This window comes from Haliotis cracherodii, unplaced genomic scaffold (assembly GCF_022045235.1).
Source record: "Haliotis cracherodii isolate W230 unplaced genomic scaffold, xgHalCrac1.p SCAF_8, whole genome shotgun sequence".
NCBI classification, from domain to species: domain Eukaryota; kingdom Metazoa; phylum Mollusca; class Gastropoda; order Lepetellida; family Haliotidae; genus Haliotis; species Haliotis cracherodii.
The window spans coordinates 61,894,794-61,915,324 of NW_027266341.1; the positions used below are offsets into that span (position 1 = coordinate 61,894,794).

General features: G+C 41.4%; 2 protein-coding genes across 2 annotated transcripts; one reads left to right on the plus strand and one right to left on the minus strand.

Moving 5' to 3' along the window:
* The first annotated feature begins 1,836 nt into the window (after positions 1-1,836).
* Positions 1,837-6,200, plus strand: LOC139451126 (uncharacterized). The gene is made up of 5 exons (XM_071232923.1): positions 1,837-2,089; positions 2,445-2,549; positions 3,953-4,018; positions 4,722-4,910; positions 6,082-6,200. The coding sequence occupies exons 1-5, from the start codon at positions 1,837-1,839 to the stop codon at positions 6,198-6,200; spliced, it is 732 nt and encodes a 243-aa protein (XP_071089024.1).
* Positions 6,201-13,899: 7,699 nt separating this feature from the next.
* On the minus strand, positions 13,900-16,863 carry LOC139449364 (uncharacterized). The gene is made up of 4 exons (XM_071230705.1): positions 16,828-16,863; positions 15,952-16,129; positions 15,397-15,573; positions 13,900-14,729 (listed from the first exon to the last, which is right to left on the minus strand). Exons 1-4 carry the CDS (start codon positions 16,861-16,863, stop codon positions 13,900-13,902), a joined length of 1,221 nt encoding a protein of 406 aa, XP_071086806.1.
* Between the last annotated feature and the right edge of the window lie 3,668 nt (positions 16,864-20,531).

A 20,531-nucleotide genomic window follows, 5' to 3' on the forward strand; every position in this document is an offset into this window, starting at 1 on the left:
AGTGACTATGATTTTACGCGGCTTTTAGCAATATTCCAGCAATATCACGCCGGGAAACGCCAGAAATGGGCTTCACACATTGTACCAATGTCGGGAATCGAACCCGGGTCTTCGGCGTGGCGAGCGAACGCTTTAACCACGAGGCTACCCGACAGGTTTAAGAAGACAAAGCGCAATGGGAGCAAGCATGACATACTCATATCCCCCACCACTATGACATGTCCGGTTGTTTAGAAGGCAAGAAATAGTGTTCGGTGTTCAAGATCTGCTCCGGAAAGGAGTACTACCCCAATTTTCAGCCTACGTCAAAGTTGTTGCCATGGAAACTCATATATTTAAAAAATAATTAAATCCCAAACTATCAAAAGGCACCAGTTCACCACAAGACCTATCTATGTGCCAAGTGTGATTAAGATATCCCAAAAGGTTTTTGATTTCAGTTCCTGAAACGAAACGGGACGGACGGACAGCACCCATTCCGATATCCCCTTTTCACTTCGTCCACTTCGCCGCTTCCTCATATAGTTCCACGAACAGATTCCCAAAATGGCATGCCAAACCTGACTGGAGACCTCACTACTTCCTTGTACATGTTTACATGTGACAATCGCTCAGGAGTGCATATTGCTAACCGATCGCTTTCAAGACAGTCACCAAAATGGCCGATGCTATAGCAGCCCGTGAGTATATGTTGGTGAAAGATGATTTTACTATTGTTTGATAGGCATTTCTCAGAAGTTTGACAAAGTAGACATTTTTTATGTCTTGACAAAGAATCTACACCGAAACGTCTCAATTACAGTATAATAAAAAGGTTGTGAATAAAATATTTTTGTCTACTTTAACATGTTACTATTCTGCCTATCATACTATATCATTCATAACTCTTACAATTGTGTGTGTTTTTCTGTTCGAGTCACGGCACTAACCGGGTGACAGGCTGCCGTCACATGACAGGAATACTGCTGTGCGGGGTCAGGCAGTAGATCATTTTTATGCAAATTGTATGAATGGCGGTTGCCACCGGTAGGGCAGGACATGCTTACCCTTGTCGCGAGCTGGTGTCCCCACTGATTTTCGGGGGTCCTTGCATACAATTTCCACAGCTATTGGACCTTTACGCCAAGTTGAATCTGTTTCGGCAGAAAATCTAGGCTAGTTATTCTCTTGCATTGGCAATTTATATTCACTTTGACAAATGTTGTTTTTACCAATTCATCTGAAGAGTAGTTGTTTTTTCTCCGCCTTGTCCAGATGTTCTAACACCTTTCAAATAAATCTGAACAGTTAGCTTTTGCCATGTTGAGAACATCTTCCCGAGGTAAGAGAGTTAACTGACTTTAAAAGTCCAGTTTCCACCCTTGCCGAACTTTGCTGGAATTCCTGGGCTCGATCGTAGCGCCACCAGTGGCTATTACGAGTTATGTCCCTTCTATGCCTCTCCTATGGACCAATTAGATGCCACCTCTCGTATCACTTGCATTTGCTTCAAACAAAATGGCGGCGCCCAGTCAAGACGATCTAATCGATAATCAAGATCTGTATTGTGATACAACGGGTACATCAAATCACGTCAGCACCTTGATTAAAAACATGAAAGGATTTGGAAAATATCTGTTGACAACGAGTTGGCGGTGCACATGCTTTACAAATCCTGCAATCGACCGAAATCTGCACGACAGTTTACGAACCGGATTTCGATTCCGTTGCGCGATTTTGATTGGACTATGCAAAAACTCGTTAGTCCAGCCAAAATGTAACTCCATAATACCAGCCTAGTTCGGCAAGGGTGGAAACTGGACTTTGAGAGTCAGTTAACTCTCTTGCCTCGCGCAGATGGGGTATAATACACATGAACATATTGTTGTATATGCGGTTTGCTTCACTTGGCCTACAGGAGTTCAGCGCCAGTTTGGACTCGACGAGGATGGAAAGATTTACGGAGTGGAGAGGCACACAGCTGTGGCGCGAGACCCTCAGGGTAATACTGTAGGCCTCGTGAGTCACATTGGAGTCACACAGGACGACGAGGGCAACATACACACAGCTCAAGTCACATGTGTCGTCGCGTTACCCAGACAACAGACGGGTACTAGTATTTATACTGTGAACTCTACAACACAGGACACGCGTACACTTTTGTCGTTACTAATTTTCAGTGATCCATTCATATAATTTTTACCGCTAGTTTGTATTTTACCCAATGGAATCACTTTCATCGGGTATTCGAGACGGTATTCTCTTGCGTTTGACGTTTTGAATATATTTGTATGCCATATATTGCCTTAACGTTTTATCTTAAAATATTGATTTTGAAAAAATAGTTTATTTTTGTTTTTCCTATAGAAGCCTTTATGTATAATTCAGCTGATGTAGTTTATTCCTCACAGTTTGGGGAGCGTATGCCTCTTTGTGAGTACTTCATAAATGTTTGTGTTTCACAGTACGCCAGCAGCCAGCCCTGCGCACGACAGCCCGACCCCCGCCAACTATATCTACTCCTGCAGGGGACAATGTGGCCGTTCCAGACCATGACAGATGTTCCTTAAGTCAGTAACAGTTAATTCTGCATATTGTAGACTCCTTTTATCAGTTTAATGGTTACAGTGATTTCAATTAGCAGAGAAGTTATTGGCGACATTTAATCTGATGATAAGCTCTTAAAATATTCAACTGCATTTTTAAATGTTTAGGTATTTCGTATACATTGACATATTTTTACATCCTTACATTAACCCATGAGATGTAGCACGAAAACAAATTAGTATTATTATTACAGATTTGAATAAAAACGATGCAGCAGTGCAGGGGGTCTGGGTGATCCTGGCACAGTCAGGTTGGTTAGGCTCATCATCAGCTCAGGGCCCTTGCCCCCTCTACACGCAGCCCAGACAGCGAATGGGACTTCTCCCAGGAAGCGCTGCCAAGTCAAACCCACCCAGAGGTTTTCAGTTAATTTGAAGACTCCCCAACACTGCAGCCGTCTGCATTACCCAGGTTGTCAGAAGGGCTGTATTCCTGGTAGCAAACCCGGGTACTCTCCCAATGTCAGTTAACAGATTGGGAGGTACCAAACCTAGGGCATCAAGAACCATGGGGAGTCGGACAACTTGGTACATGGGATGCAAGTGTGACATTTCGAAAGCCAGGTCCGCATTTTTGCCATGTTTTTTCTGAATCTTGTCAATCACATTAGTGTCAAGAGGGACAGACAATTTAATGTTATAAATGATTTCATTGGATTTATCAAAAACGACAAGATCGGGTTTGTTGGCCTTAGACTGTATACGGGTCTGTTCCAAAGAAATTTGTATTTATCATTTTACCTCGATATTCTCGGTCGTACCATGGATGGACCTCTGTGTCAAAACCATAAGCATTGCAAAGACGGTAATAAAATGATCGAGCTACTCCATCATGTCGATTAAGTTACCAAAGCTGGGCATCCGCTAACAATGTGTTGAACAGTCTCATTAAATTCATTGCATAATCTATATTTCATATTTACATTTTGATGCAAAATCACACATTGACTTTTTCGAGTGGGAAGAGACTGGTCCTGAGCAGCAAACAGAAAGTCTTCTGTTTCACTTTTCAGGCCAGACGACCTGCATTCTAACCAAGGACTCTGCAGGGTTGCTAATCGTCTCAACACACTGCACGTTAACGCGATGCAGTGGTCGTTCAGATGTCCTCTCCTTGAAAAAAATAATCTGGGCCGATTTGATATTGCACTTCGCTTGGTTGACACGCATGTCTGTAGTACAGTACAGAACCATCAACAAAATCAACACTGGCATTGAGATTATGTCCCACATCCTTGGCTCGTTTAAGAAAACTTTGGAATGCTTTGTTTTTATTATGACTCTTGACATGCTTCATAAGAGGATTCGTCAAATAAATGTGTGCCAAAGTGCACAATATAATTCTTTCGGTTTACTTTTACTTTCAGGTAGTATCATCTTCTTTATCGGCTGTATATTACTCACTGCCGTCCCCTTCTCGATGATGATTGTAGGTAATGCTCTTCACATTCTTTACATGTATGTTCGACCCGTGAAGATCCGGGGTATAATAGGTCTTCAGCAACCCATGCCTGCTGTAAAAGGCGACTATCCTTGTCGTAAGAGGCGACTAACGGGATCGGGTGGTCAGGCTCGCTGACTTGGTTGATGCATGTCATCGTATCCTAACTTCGTGGATCGATGCTCATGATGTCAATCACTGGATTATCTGGTCCAAACTTGATTATTTACAGACCGCCGTCATATAGCTTGAAAATTGCTGAGTGCGGCGTTAAACAACAAACAAACAAACAAAACAAAACAAAACAAAACATTTATGTACAATGCATGATGAAAATAGTGATGTCTGGGTGTGCATGCATAGCAACATTATATTACTCTCGAGGTGATGTTGTATAGTCACTCCAACAGCGTGTGTACAACTACAATGAACTGATAATGAGGCTTCTTATCCCGTGTGTTCGAATCCCGGTTCACCCCAATTATGTTTCTAGGTTTGTCAGCACCATACCCGTGCTCGTGGGTTTCACCGAAGTGGTAAACGTCTGAGACCTGCATCACTTCGGGCTTTCCTCCCACATAAAGCTGACACGCCGTGATATAACTGGAATACTGTTAAAAGCGGCGTTAAACCCAACTCACTCACTCACTCTTATCCCGTGTATATGCATATTGAAATATACTTTCTTTTCTCAGGAGCCATGCACATCGACACCTGTCCTGGTGACACCAAACTGGGGGCCTTCTTGGTTGTACAGGGGCTTGTCTCAATGAGCATCCCCATCGCATTTGCCATCTGGATTTGCTGTCACTGTGTTGAGGGAAGGACCATGCTGAAACTCATTGCACCCGTCGCCGTATTTATCTTCATATGGTTCATTGTCGGTAGGTTCCATCACACCTTTGTTGGCAGATATTTGCTTATCATTAATTGACACAGGCGACTGTTGGAAGGTTCCTTCGTGGTCTCTGTTGTATTACTGGTACCTGATATCCCAAGGATTGTTGTTCATGCCGTCTAGTGCCCCCGTGGCCACCTGTAAACAAACAGAGAGGTCAGTAAACAAGTGAAACTCCAGGAACACTATAGCTTGTTTACTGATTTTGTTGAAACGATATGTTAATTCTGAATAACGTATGCTGTGTACAAGTGCAGATATCCTGCTTCTTATGATCAAAGAAAAACGTGAAAGAATTAATATATTCGTTTTGCAACACAGCGGGGGACAGTTGATATATTGTTAGTTAGTGCCACCGAAGGAGCAGGATACGCCCACCTTTTGTTGTTTGATAGTGCTTCATGAAATGTGTGTCTAAGCATGGTTTGATGGTAGTTTGATCCTTTACATGATTAGATATTGGACGGTGTCTAAGTATGGTTTGATGGTAGTTTGATCCTTTACATGATTTGATATTGGCCGGTGTCTAAGTATGGTTTGATGGTAGTTTGATCCTTTATATGATTAGATATTGGACGGTGTCTAAGTATGATTTGATGGTAGTTTGATCCTTTACATGATTAGATATTGGACGGTGTCTTGGTATGGTTTGATGGTAGTTTGATCCTTTACATAATTAGATATTGGACGGTGTCTTAGTATGGTTTGATGGTAGTTTGATCCTTTACATGATTAGATATTGGACGGTGTCTTGGTATGGTTTGATGGTAGTGTGATCCTTTACATGATTAGATGTTGGACGGTGTCTAAGTATGGTTTGATGGTAGTTTGATCCTTTACATGATTAGATATTGGACGGTGTCTTTCTATGGTTTGATGGTAGTTTGATCCTTTACATGATTAGATGTTGGACGGTGTCTTTCTATGGTTTGATGGTAGTTTGATCCTTTACATGATTAGATGTTGAACGGTGTCTTGGTATGGTTTGATCCTTTGCACCGGATATGGAGACTGGTTGCTTTGATTTGTAAATTCGGTGTCCGTCTTTAATCCACAGTTTACTCTGTATGTCCTTCCATGGGGTTGGGTCTTACCCTTTATCAGTAATAGCTGCTTGACTGTCACGCCTAACATTTTCACTTTTCACTTTCTTACAGGCTTGGTGTGGGTGATTCAGGCCGAATGCACGGACAGCACAGTGTACCGTCTTGCCTGGGGCTATCTCGTCCCTGTGGTGCTGATTGTCTTTGGGGGCGTGGCGATGGCTATGTGCTAACCAAGACAACAACCACTACTCCCATGACTACTATATGCTGACCTGGCATACAGTGCTTCTTGTATATAATCTACCTGTATAGAGTAAACTTGTCTATACCGCAAACCATCGACTCCATGTTGTCACTTCCTACCGGGAACCGTACTCCGACCTCTGCATGTACGAGGATGCAAGTTATTCATTAGCAACGTCACGTGTGTCTGCACTTGCATCAAAGCGTTGGTAATTCATAAAGTCAATAAATACATGAGCCGACATCAGTTTAACCTTGTGTTTTTCTAGAGGTGGCTGGTTAAATGGGTTGGGGCGGGGACGAACGTTTATCTCTCTGGTGAAACAAACGTTGACAAAACATGTCCAAACTGGGATTGGAACCCACGACCATTGGATCCTCGCACGCCTAAGGGAAGCAACTTGTCGCACTAAACTGGATCCGCATTGGTGTGGTGACATGGGTGTGGTGACATGGGTGTGGTGACATGGTTGTGGTGACATGGGTGTGGTGACATGGATGTGGTGACATGGGTGTGGTGACATGGGTGTGGTGACATGGATGTGGTGACATGGGTGTGGTGATATGGGTGTGGTGACATGAGTGTGGTGGGTGTGATGACATGGGTGTGGTGACATGGGTGTGGTGACATGGGTGTGGTGACATGGATGTGGTGACATGGGTGTGGTGACATGGATGTGGTGACATGGATGTGGTGACATGGGTGTGGTGACATGGGTGTGGTGACATGGATGTGGTGACATGGGTGTGGTGACATGGATGTGGTGACATGGGTGTGGTGACATGGGTGTGGTGACATGGGTGTGGTGACATGGATGTGGTGACATGGGTGTGGTGACATGGGTGTGGTGACATGAGTGTGGTGACATGGGTGTGGTGACATGGATGTGGTGACATGGGTGTGGTGACATGGATGTGGTGACATGGATGTGGTGACATGGGTGTGGTGACATGGGTGTGGTGACATGGGTGTGGTGACATGGGTGTGATGACATGGGTGTGGTGACATGGGTGTGGTGACATGGGTGTGGTGACATGAGTGTGGTAATGAAACTCTTGAGATTCAGTGAGTGAGAGAATTAGAATGTTTTTTTACGCCATTCTGGGCAATATTCCAGCGTCATTATCGGTTGCAAGCATTCCCCCTAAACATGACCCAGGATACCTAGAGATCCGGGGTAGAATAGGTCTTCAGCTACCCATGCTTGCCATTAAAGGCGACTATGCTTGTCGTAAGAGGTGAATAACGGGATCGGACGGTCAGGCTCGCTGACTTGGTTGATGCATGTCATCGTATCCCAACTGCGTGGATCGATGCACATGATGTCAATCACTGGATTGTCTGGTCCAGACTCGATTATTTACAGACCGCCGTCAAATAGCTGGAATATGTTACGGGACGCACCATACTTTCGGGAATGCTTGGCCGACCTCTCTGGGCCTTTTCCGATCCGGGGAACTCTCTTACGAACGTATACGACTGCGTTCAGACAATGATAGGACATTCCAGATCATTGAGGATAGTAATCCGACTCTTTCACTTTTCGTGTCGTAGCGCCGTCTGATCTCCAACGGGAGCCATAATCGGCACTGTGTGAACGCATCCTTATTGCCGAACAAAAAGTACCATGTTTTGACGTCTTTTGGTATGACGCGGCCAGATAATCGAATCAGCGACCTTCCGCTCTCTGGTTCGAAAGCGCTTAGTAAGCTTTATTAAATATCATTCTATGGAGCACATATTACAATATTAAACATAACTTTTAATGTGCGTGTCTGCGACATGCCTGTTCGTACATATTAATACCTCCCAATTAATAATCATTATACAGACACATCTCTACTTCAAGGATAAAACCAAAATCACTCATGCCTCTTCCCCAAGGAATTAATATGACTCGTTCCAATATGCATAGGGTGAACGGAGACCACATTCGTTGTAGCTGTAAGTTTGATTGACGACCTTTCAGAGTCCATGGTGCTGTAGTCATATACTACTACATCATGGATGGACATTCTGTCACGAACTCTCACCAATCATTTCCTTGATTTACTATATTTCTCAAAATTCAACTACAGTAAACTACGGTTATAACGAACACGCTTATAACGGACTGGCGGATATAACGAACTTACTTTTTTGGTCCCGACTATTTGCTATAGTTTTGCTGTATATATACTTACAACGAACTACGGTTATTAGTAGTCCCCTTAAAATTAGTAGTCCCCTTGAGTTCGTTATAACCGTACTTTACTGTACATTCAAATTACCAAAAAAAACTCAGGTGAAGTGCTGTTGTACAGGCAATTGATACAGAACGATTTATTCAAAAATAATCTCATTTAAATTGAATCTGGCGGAAATGTGTGAATTCTAATTCTTTCAAATAAACTTTCTTGATAACACAAAGATATCTTCAACATATGTTATGTTCAACCGATTCCCCAAATACAATAACATGAAAGTGACTAGAAGTATGGTAGTATGTATTGTAAACATCAATGTCCCTCTCTAAGAAATAATTATTTATCCCATTGATTAGTAATTTAGTGGTACATTTACTCCAAGACACATATCACCTATGTGTAAGTTTCAATTGACACTATGACTTTTGATATTAGCAATCTGTGTATATTTGTATAGTTAGGTACAAGGAATGTTATGACTAGTTCAGTGGTAGTTCGCTATGTATTATTACTATTACTATTACTGTATATGATTACCATTATCCAGTCAAACAGAAAATATCGCCGCTTATTTCCGCTGAATAGAGCACTTCCATGAAAACAATTAAAAGAGTTTTCCTAAAAACAACACGCTATTTATTTGTGTATTCCGTTGACTGGCATTAAGGAAGTTCAAAGGCAATAAAATAATTGAACCAACAACATTTCACTGATTGATGTGCTGAGAATGTTTTCAACAAACTTGAAGGCAGATGACAAGACAAAGGCTGTAGATCTGAGGAGTGTGGTGAAGCCTATCTGTGCGCTTTGGTTCGTGTCGGCCTTTGAGGAAGTGTTGCATGGGTGGCGTCTGTCTGGATTGCTGTAGCCAATATTATGATGTCTAGTTTGACACAAGTGGGTAGAAACTCTTGACCCCAGCAGTGATAACTCACCGATTGCTCATTGTGTAATTCCTATTCTTTGAATGCGGTGTTATATACTTGTTACAACTGCTGCTCAATAAACGTGTTTGTGTTTACATTCCAAGTGGTATTTCCGCTATACAAAGTGTTCAGTGAAGCCGTCTTATGGTTGATAGTCATTTTGGAGACATAAATCCGAAGTTAATCAATGCAAGCAAAGAGCACTCGCATCTCCGCATTCAATTCACGATCGCGTTAATTTCAAGATTTACAGAATATAAAGATATAAGCTTCACGGTCAAGAAGGCATCACTTTGGACTTAACACAAAACACCAGGTTCAGCGCAGGAACACATCCAACAAGCACTCAATCATATTGACACATGGGCAAAGATATGGGGTTTTAAAATCAATACTGACAAAACAGTAGCCATACTCTTCAAAACACCTAACATGCAAAACTACTCCACATCTTTAACTCTAAATAAGTCCAAAATCAACTACAGCACACAATCAAAATTTCTAGGCCTAATACTTGACCAACACTTAACATACACATCCCATATCAAACATCTTATCACAAAATGCAACCATGATCTCAACTTAATGCGCAGCTTACGGGGAACAACCTGAGGAGCAGGCCAGCACACGCTACTTACTGTCTACAAAACATTCATCCGACCCAAGTTAGAGTACGCCACACCCGCCTACGACGCACTCACACAAACAGACTCCAAGAAATCAGACTCAATACAATACAAGGCACTTACAATCTCACTAAATACAGTATCAGGCACCGCACTCACATCTCTCTTAAAGCTCACTGGGAAAATAGCTCTCCCCCTTAAACGTAAACAAATCACACTAAACTACTGAGCTACAGCATGCACAAACCCATTGTTAAGCAGCCACATGACAACAACAGAAAATCGACCTCTAAGACAGAAAGTCAAACTAATAAAAAAAGACGAAGACTTCCATTCACCATTCGGCTAAACCACCTTCTCAAAACATACAAACTTAAAAACATAAAACTCACCGCTGTCATTCATGACTACTCGTATCACCTGCCATCTCCTCCTACAGACACTGGTCTAACAAACATCGCAAAAATAACATCCAACAAGTACGAACAAAACATAATGCCAATGGATTACATACAGCAACACTGGCCAGATTGGACATACAAGAAGAAGAAGAAGGAGAAAATACTTTTTTAAGGTGTCGCATGATATACATACATAAGGGCAAACAGTAAATAACAATTATTGTATATCATCCGGCTGATACGGCCTATGGGACACCAAATATCTCATAAGTACATATAAAAGCACATAGTGTGCTAAAAACACAAATGTTACAAAAAAATACATTTAAAATACACGGTGTAAAACGTGTAAGTGGCACGGGCGCGCGACATGTATCCCGCATTAAGTAAATGATTGGATAGATATAGATAAATATAATAGATGGATAGATACAACTACATGTGCAACATAGCAATGCGAGACAGACGACGTGCGCCCGGGCCTATGGCATATTACTAGTTATTGTAAAATGTTTTCTACGCTGAAACATCCGGTTCACTAAAGCGGCAAGGCTTGTCGATCATTCATCGCATTACATTAAGAAGGCCAGCTGGTTAGTAGGAGTCATAGCCACAAACAATAGGTTAATTAAAGACGCTTGATGGAATAAGTGATATCTTAGATCTGAATAAAGCTCACAAGTAACTAAAAAGTGCGTTTCGTCCTCAACTTTATCTAAGTTACAAAACTTACAGGTACATTCTGACGGAGATGTTATAGGGCGAGAGAATCGCCCAACTTCAACTTCTACCGGAAGAGTGCCACAACGAAGTTAAGCTGCCAGCTACGGTTTGACCTGTTCCAATTATTGTAGACATAGAAGGACGGGACGCACAATCCGACGGACCACACAACAGTCTTCGCAATACACACAACCAAACCAAACATAACCACCACATCAGCACGCATCCCAAACCACCTATCCATACATACCGCCGAAAAAACAGCAATCTATATGGCAGAGACAAAACAAAAAACAAACTTCTGATCCTCACAGATTCACTTAGCTCAATACAATCAATTAAAAACAGAAATTACACAAACAGCCCCATCTACCACACCGGATACTACATTTAACATAGACATAGACATAGACATAGACATAGACATAGACATAGACATAGTTTATTCCATAGCTAACCAACCACAGTGGTACATGGTTATAAATGCAAGGACATCATTTAATAGCAGAGGATATTCGCATGATTATAACTATAGGAATATACTCTAGCTGTTTTTAAGTATACAAGAGACAAATCTGTTGAGGTTTCTTAACACTGAGTGAGTAAGTGAGTTTATGCTTTACGTCACATCAGCAATATTTCAGCCATATCGTGACGAGTCTTAACACTGAGACTTTAGGAGTAGTAAATAGTTCTTGAGGTTTATGATAATTAGGCTTGACATAATAGTACTTTTTGAGATAGCGCTGACGATCAGTTTCTAATTGTGTACACCCAAACAAGTAGTGAAACTTGTCACCGACAGAAGTATTACAACGTGGACAGATCCTATCAACGTAGGGCAAATCTATCCATCGTCCTTTCTCAACAGGTAGAGAGTGTTTGCAGGTTCTAAATTTAGTCAGTGGTAGTAAGTTTATATAATTTTTATAAATATACGGTTCAAGGCCATATTCTGGTTTGATACAAGAGTGAAATGTTCCTCTTGATGACATAGTTTGGTCGTTGTGTCATCCCTGTATAAACTGGTCTTTAAGCCTACTTTCTACAGTGGACAGCAGCCATTGTATGTTGCCAACAATTTAACCACACAAAGCTTAAACCACAACAATCCTATATATCCTTGATAAACCTGATCCATTTAGAATGGTAATTGTTTGTGATGTACACCTGGTAAAGTATGTTATAGATAATTACGTAAAGCTTGTTATTATTCGTAAAGCCAGGAACTAGATCTAGACGGAGTAATGAGTTACCTGCATGTAAACCTCCTGTGTATAACGTGCCAGCTGTGTTTACTTTAGGTCCCTGGACGGAGATTATTTGACAATAATGGGATCATTTTTGGCCTGGCTGTTGTGTCAGTCCCACCAGGACAAACTGACGACGCAAGGGGATATGTATGCCCTCTGGGCCATCGGTCCATGGAAACCTACCAGCAACAGCTTAGAAAGACACGCAGAGCATATGTTTAGATAGTGTCCCTTCAGAGCTTGGAGCACTATTTCTGATGGTTTCAACCGGACCTTATTTTAGTGGTTTAATGTTGTCACAGCTGATATTGCGTTTTCACTTATAAATCTTTCAGCGACTTCAAATAGAGACGGAGTATGTGTCTCTTCACAATATCGACTGAGGAAGTCTATGATTGTTTTGGAGATACGTTTATGTAACAGAATCCCAATGCTGTTATTACGAAACGAAACTTGAAAAAATCTTGTTGTGCATGTATGTGAATACTTGTTCGGCCGCGAATAGATGCAATATTGCCGATTCAAACTTTACTCATTCAGTCACTCCAAACATGCCTTCATAGAATTAATTGAAAGCAGCCTATATTTATGATTGTCATGTGAGGCGACATAATAGATTGAGTGAGTTGGGTTTAACGCCGCTTTAAACAGTATTCAAGTTATATCACGGCGTGTCAGCTTAATGTGGAAGGAAAGCCCGAAGTGATGCAGGTCTCAGACGTTTACCACCTCAGTGAAACCCACGATCATAGGTTTCTGGCGTGCCCAAGGGACGCAACTCGGCACAGTGAATCACGGCGCCTTAGACGACTGGGCCACCCGTGCCCCCATGAAAGACTGAATCCATGAAGATCCGGGGTAGAATAGGTTTCAGCAACTAACGGTATCAGGTGGTCAGGCTCGCTGACTTGGTTGGTGTATGTCATCGTATCCCAATTGCGTGGATCGATGCTCACGATATCAGTCACTGGATTGTCTGGTCCAGACTCAATTATTTACAGACCGCCGTGATATACCTGTAATATTGCTGAGTGCGGCGTTAAACAACAAACAAACATAACAGATTGGGTTTTCAGGCTAATTTGATTGTGCATCATTGTACCCCACCTAACCAAGCACTACACGTTAATGTAAAGCATAGCATAAATGTGTTTGTATTTATATATTACAACATTAAAAAACTTACTTCATGTAGATATGATGATTATGTAATTGTGCTAACGTATGATGAATTATAATTTGAAAAGGACATTTATGTAAGGAATCAAAGACAAAATAGATGTCTATAGATTGCAATTCTATTTTTTTTCACATAAATTCACCAAATTCACGTTTCCAAGTGCGACAAAGCATTTTGTTTGCTGAGAAAGAAAGCACGATAACCAGAACAGCATCAGATGAATGGGAGACAGCGTACACAGAATGTTAGGCATCATAACAGTCCTGAAGAGGTTGACAATTTCATATCTAAACATGATTTTGATTAGGTAGAGGGGCAAAAAGTAAATGTCTGAAAGGAACAAGAACACCAGCTAAAGTACAAACCCCAGGCTGGGGGCTCGGGGCGTCCCTACGGAGGTACAGCTCTGGTGGTTGAGAACAATGCTGTGGTCACCGTCATTGCGTCGGCGAAGACGATGAGGAGGAAAGGGAGACACAGGAGCACCAGGCCCAGGTAGCCAGCTGCTGAAGCAGAGGGTCGGGCATCAGGCCTGCTGACCTTCTTCTGAATCAGGCTGGAGAGGTTGGTCTTGTCCACCTGTAGTTCTCTCCGTATGTGCTTCTTGAGGGCACCAACTGTTTCTGGAGTGATCGCATGAAGACGCTTCAGATTCCTACAGAAACATTTGCAAACCTCCTTTACCACTCTCGCTGGGAATGGGTTTCTTGGCGTTGTTGTGCCCACAGCCGACAGAGTGTTTTGTTGTATTGGAGATGCAGCCATTTGAGGATTTGAAGATGACACAGCCGTGAGGTATTGGGGTGAGGTGATGGGGATACAGGTATTTTCGGGTTTTGTAGCGGATACTGTCATGCTGAACTGAGAGGATGACATGGACCCGGGTGTCATGGTGTCAACATCCCCTACTGACATGTCATGAGATGTCTGGATCAGAGGAAATAAGCTTGATTTATATGCTTGAACATGCACATACGTTTTATCCATAAGTATATACTCGGGGCTTGGTGACAGTGAGTCATCGATATATTCCAATGTATCAGTTTGAAATGTTTTTTCAGGATCTACTGGGATATCAGAATCAGACAATGTCTCAAATGGAGCCTCTGAGATCGGAGTTGTTGACTGTTTCTTGTAGATTGATGTTTCGTGGTGAGTAGTCGACGATTCTGGCAACTTGCTCTTTTTAGGGACCCCATGAACAGAATTTTCTATGAATTCTGAAATAAATTCATCTACTGATAATGTGTATAGTGCATCCAACATAATTTTTACATTAATGTTATTAAAATATGTCTGATATGTCCATGACTTGTGAGTACACACATGTAAGCAGGTTGTACGTATGGTCGTTACTTGTTCCCATAAACTCCCAGTTTCGTCATCCTATTGTTCTCCAATCGGGGTACGTATCATAAACGGGGATGTTATAATATCCACTACAATGGATCTCTTTCGGTTTGTAAGTTGGACAAAACACCGTCCCTCGGGTTTTTATGAGATGTAAAACCCTAACCCCAACCCTAACCCTTCTGGTCTGTAAGTTGGACAAAACACTGCCCCTCGGGTTTTTATGAGATGTAACCCTATTCCTTGAATTCTGATAGAAATGAATGTATTTAAAATGTAGATAACATCAGTGTATTGAGTGAATATTTGCCTCATTGCGGTGATATTTGTACAAAACACTGTCCCTCGGGTTTTTATGAGATGTACAACCTTTGCCTTAACCATAACCCTTTCGGTTTGTAAGTTGGACAAAACACCGTCCCTCGGGTTTTTATGAGACTTGAAACCGTCATCATCGGGCGTGTTTTCCCCTACACATACTATCGGTGTATTGAGTTGGAAACATAGTTTCATTTGATTAATGTATTTAAGCCTCACCTGAAGAAGACATTAAGTGTGAATTCCTTTCCGTTACACTCCCAAGGAAAGGGGAACTTGGCCCAAGACCAGGACTGTCGCTAGCTCCAGATCCTGAATCCGCTGCTGATGTATCCGGCAACCAGGATTGACTAGCGCTCCTTATCGGGGCAACGTGAACGGACTTTTCCTTGAATTCTGATAGAAATGAATGTATTTAAAATGTAGATCATTCAGATTAATTCCTGCATGTATGACATGTATTAAATAGTCGATCAGTAGACGAGACGGACAAGGGGTAGACGCATCAATGAGGTTATAATGCACACATCTGAGAAGGCGTGGCCGGGGATCGAACCCCGGACCTTCCGCTCTCCGGGCGGATGCTCTACCACTAGACCACGGAGGCGGTCCGTGTATTGAGGATACGTTTACATAACATCAATGTATTGAGTGAATATTTGCCTTATTGTGGTGATACTTTTACATAACATCACACACACACACACACACACACACACACACACACACACACACACACACACACACACACACATTTTACATATTAAGCCTTACTTGAAGATATTGAGTCTGATTGTCTTTCCGTTACACTCTCAACGAAAGTGGTACTGCTTGACTCAAGGTCAGGATTGTCTCCGGCTCCAGACCCTGATATACACCTTGCAAACCTTCCACAGGTTCTTCTGCTCAGCCAAGATGAGATGAGATTCCCAGAGATGGGAATGATTGACATCTAAGTGATAGAGAGAAACATATGGTTATGTTAGGTTATTGAGTGAGCTGAGTTTTAACACCACAGCAATGGTAAATCACGGAATGTCAGCGTTATGGAGGAGCAACAACCTTCGAGGTTTTGTTTGTTTGTTTGTTTGTTTGTTTGTTTGTTTGTTTGTTGAACGCCGTACTCAACAATATTCCAGCTATATGATCGCGGTGTGTTTTTGTGTTTTCTTGTTGAACGCCGTACACAGCTATATGACGGTCTGTAAATAGTCGACAATCTCGTGAGTGATATCATGAGCATCGATCTACGCAATTGGGATACGATGACATGCATCAACCAAGTCAGCGAGCCTGACCGCCCGATCCCGTAAGTCGCATCTTACGACAAGCAAAGTCGCTTTTTACGTCAGGCATTGGTTGCTGAAGACCTATTCTAACGCGGATCTTCACGAGTCCCGTTGAGGAGTGTTCCTTCTCTACTCTAATCAAGGGCGTCGTCAGCAACACAATAGATCCTGAAAAATATATCGAGTGGTTGCATGTCCTGTGAAGTAGTTAATGTTGCCACTAATAATAAAACAATATCTTTAAAGGAGAATAATAATTCCCTCTGAACTTCTATCGTTGAGCTAAATTAAAAAAATAATGTTTTGCATGTACCGTGGAAATATTTGAATGTTTTGGGTGAAATAAATATAGTGATCTTACCAATGCAAGCAACAGGAACGCTACAAAATATTCCATGATTCACCAAGTGTGTTTCCACTTGAGCTTGATCTGATAGACTAGCACACGGTCTCTCTCCTCAGTACCAATAACCACATTGCTGAGTGATGCTATTCGCGATACTGCACTCAACATGTGATGCACAGTAGGGGATTGGGTGAAGGCAATCTGAAGACCTTAAGGCAGCTGTCTACGATGTTGCTTCAATAATTTACAGCTTTTTACGCCAAACAAACCACCCATGGTCTAGTCGTCACAGACGAAAAGTACTCATTATACGTTAAGACAAATCTCCCAAGGGACTCATTTGCTTGGGGAAAACGATTGTCATGATTAGTTCTTACTAAAGGCTTGTCTGGTAAGAGACGTATTTGAATAACATCTATTTCACGCAAGAGACACATGAAGATAATCTTTTGTCTAAAAGAAAACACACATGGGCACATCTGAGACGACACTGGAACAGTTGGTTGCTGTGTTACTCGTCCAGTCGAAGAACGTTGCGTACATGATAAATAATTGTGTTATGCACTTTGAAAAGTTCGTTTATCGTGTGGTCTTTGTGATGTTATTGATATGCGTTGTGGCTACATGAGTGTGAGTTGCACAAAGCATGATAGTAAGAATGATAGGGGCAGTAAAGTGTGGGCACTTACATCAGAATTTAGATAAGTGTATGTATAAACTAACTGCGTCATACTTGATGTCATAGGTGTAAGAGGCATAGTTACTTCAGTGAAACATCATCTAAAGAAATCTTGACAGTAAGAACTCATTACAAAGACTTCTTTGGGATAACAATACATATTCCAAAATATTTCAGTACTTTGTTTCCAGTTGATCAAACTCCTTTACTTCTCAACACATATGTCGTTTGTAACCAGTTCCAGGGTTTGACGTACATCTTGCTTGGATTATTCTTTGTTGTATTGACTGAACCAGTCGGCGAGTGTTATGGACGAGTGCACGATTCACGGAGTACATACGTACTTTTCAAAGGACATTTCAAGAGAACAGCTCATTACTAGTTAAAAAGGTCCTCAGAAATTGCCAGAAGCCCAACATTGATTTAGGAAACTTAGTTTTCCAAAATGGGGAAGAGTAAATATAAATCATGTCATTCCAGTTGACAATGGAAACTAAACACAGTTTATTGAGTGAGAGATAAGCGAAACCAATGTATTATCATAATGGTAGGCCATTAGTCTCAGGGGGCACGGGTGGCCCAGTCGTCTGGGAGTATCAGGACACGATACCTTTGTACAGCACGCGATCTTTATGACAAAGTGGAGCAAAACATATATTCCTTGTGTGATGCAGAGATCACATCTCGCACGTGCGTACCTTTGGACAGGAAAGTGTAGGAGGAGAGCCACACTCTCTACCATGGGGCTGTCGCGCTTTACTGTTCTGATTCTTGGGAAACGTTAATATTGCAATAGGTAAATAGCAAGTAATTTAATTCATTCCAAATGTTTAATCCAGAACTGGAAACGACGCTTATATGAATGTATATTTTCACAATGCAAAATTGAGGTTCTAAAAATGATGCATAAAAAACAACATTTTGATCACTCTTGATTATTAAGAGCCCGCCTTAGGAAATGTGTTCAGTAAATTTGGTTTCATTTCTATTTCCAGACACAAACCCTAAATATTTTGTCGTACATTTGACCTGATCACGTCAGTTAGTACTGGTGAGTTCAACCTCAGGATACCAGTCACTGTTACAGTCATTATACAAGTCCACCTCGTTAACACTGGCAACTTGGCCTCAACTTACATTGGGCGTGTATGACGATTTGAGTGTATTACATTATATCTATATGACGATTTGGTGGTATTACATTGTATCTATATGACGATTTGAGTGTATTACATTATATCTATATGACGATTTGGTGGTATCACATTGAATCTATATGAGTGAGTGAGTGAGTATAGTTTTACGCCGCTTTTAGCAATATTCCAGCAATATCACGGCGGGGGACACCAGAAATGGAATCTATATGACGATTTGGTGGTATTACATTGTATCTATATGACGATTTGAGTGTATTACATTATATCTATATGACGATTTGGTGGTATCACATTGAATCTATATGACGATTTGAGTGTATCACATTGAATCTATATGACGATTTGGTGGTATCACATTGAATCTATATGACGATTTGGTGGTATTACATTGTATCTATATGACGATTTGGGTGTATTACATTATATCTATATGACGATTTGGTGGTATCACATTGAATCTATATGACAATTTGGTGGTATCACATTGAATCTATATGACGATTTGGTGGTATTACATTATATCTATATGACGATTTGGTGGTATCACATTGAATCTATATGATGATTTGGTGGTATCACATTGAATCTATATGACGATTTGGTGGTATTACATTGTATCTATATGACGATTTGGGGGTAGCACATTGTATCTAAATGACGATTTGATACGATATATTTCACTCATTCTCGTTAGATACCATTTTGACGAAACGAGTGGACTTCCTATGGTATCTGACCGAGTGAAATGAGTGTGGTATTATTACCCACGTTAAATATATATTTAAGCGTAAATACATAACAACTTTCGTTCGTAGACAGACCAAACTGAAACCGGTTGCAAACTGTTACAACATGTGCCTGCAGTTGTGTTTGCAAACAGAACAATACCGACGCTCAAGATCCTTTTGGAACAATTTCTTCAGCATATGGTAATTTAAGCGCCATGTTGTTAGTACGCAGGACAGCTATAAGAAAATTTGAAAAGTCTCATTAGCGCCGCGCTTTGAATATCGGACCAAAAGTCGGTCACTCGCACTGCCGGGGTCCCGTCTGTGCAATCAAAAGGGTTCGGTATTCTTGATCTATCAGCTGAGGTGAGCAGTGACCATCCATGCACGGTAAGCACGGGCGTTGTCGTCCTGAAAGACAAAACGTCGACCCACACGCCTTGCAAACGGGACAAAAAAGGATGTCAGTATGTTGCCCCGATAGTTCTGTCTGACCCTTCCTTGAAGAATAAGGAGCAGAGCTCGTCCAATTATAGTGACGCCACCCCAAACCATCTGTCCCGAGGTCTCATCCACAAAACAAACTATGAACAAAATCATGTATGATAAGCAGAATCAATAAAATTGACAGAAATAATGGTCCACAGAGATAAATCGTCCTTCCTTGAAAATGTCAAAATAAGGAATGACACCCTAGCTACGTGCAAAAAGGATGTGTTTTTGTGTTACGTTCTACAGACGTAAAGTTTACGCTTTTGCATAGGATGAATGTCGTCAACACTTATCTTTGTTTTAATATTTGGTTTTAACATTCATATTGCACGATCCCCTACTTGTTTTAAGAGTATATATGACGAACTGGGAAAAACTCATCAAGTATCATCTGTCTCAGATGACAGTTTAATGAGGCAAACAAGGTTCACAGGTCACCAAGAGGTTAAATTGATTCATGTGAACCCGAGGGCGGAGTGTAGAACATACTGTACGTTGTCGCGAAAGTAGCACCAAAATTATTTTCAACGATTACAGCAAGCCACTGTATAGATTAATACAAACAGCTCGCATTTCAAAGCAGTCTCCTCCTTATTCAATATTTGCATGACTGTTAATATCCAGCGAAGTTTGAATTAACGGGCAAAAACAAAAACAGAGCAG

Bases quoted from the DNA above. Each gene is read 5' to 3' on its own strand.
- LOC139451126 (XM_071232923.1), top strand. From the start codon at position 1,837: ATGGGGTATAATACACATGAACATATTGTTGTATATGCGGTTTGCTTC. The intron at 4,019-4,721 runs GTAATGCTCTTC...TTCTTTTCTCAG, and splicing joins CTTCTCGATGATGATTGTAG to GAGCCATGCACATCGACACC. The intron at 4,911-6,081 runs GTAGGTTCCATC...ACTTTCTTACAG, and splicing joins CTTCATATGGTTCATTGTCG to GCTTGGTGTGGGTGATTCAG.
- LOC139449364 (XM_071230705.1), bottom strand. From the start codon at position 16,863: ATGGAATATTTTGTAGCGTTCCTGTTGCTTGCATTG. The intron at 15,574-15,951 runs GTAAGGCTTAAT...CATTTCTATCAG, and splicing joins ATCAGACTCAATATCTTCAA to AATTCAAGGAAAAGTCCGTT. The intron at 14,730-15,396 runs GTGAGGCTTAAA...AATTTATTTCAG, and splicing joins ACACTTAATGTCTTCTTCAG to AATTCATAGAAAATTCTGTT.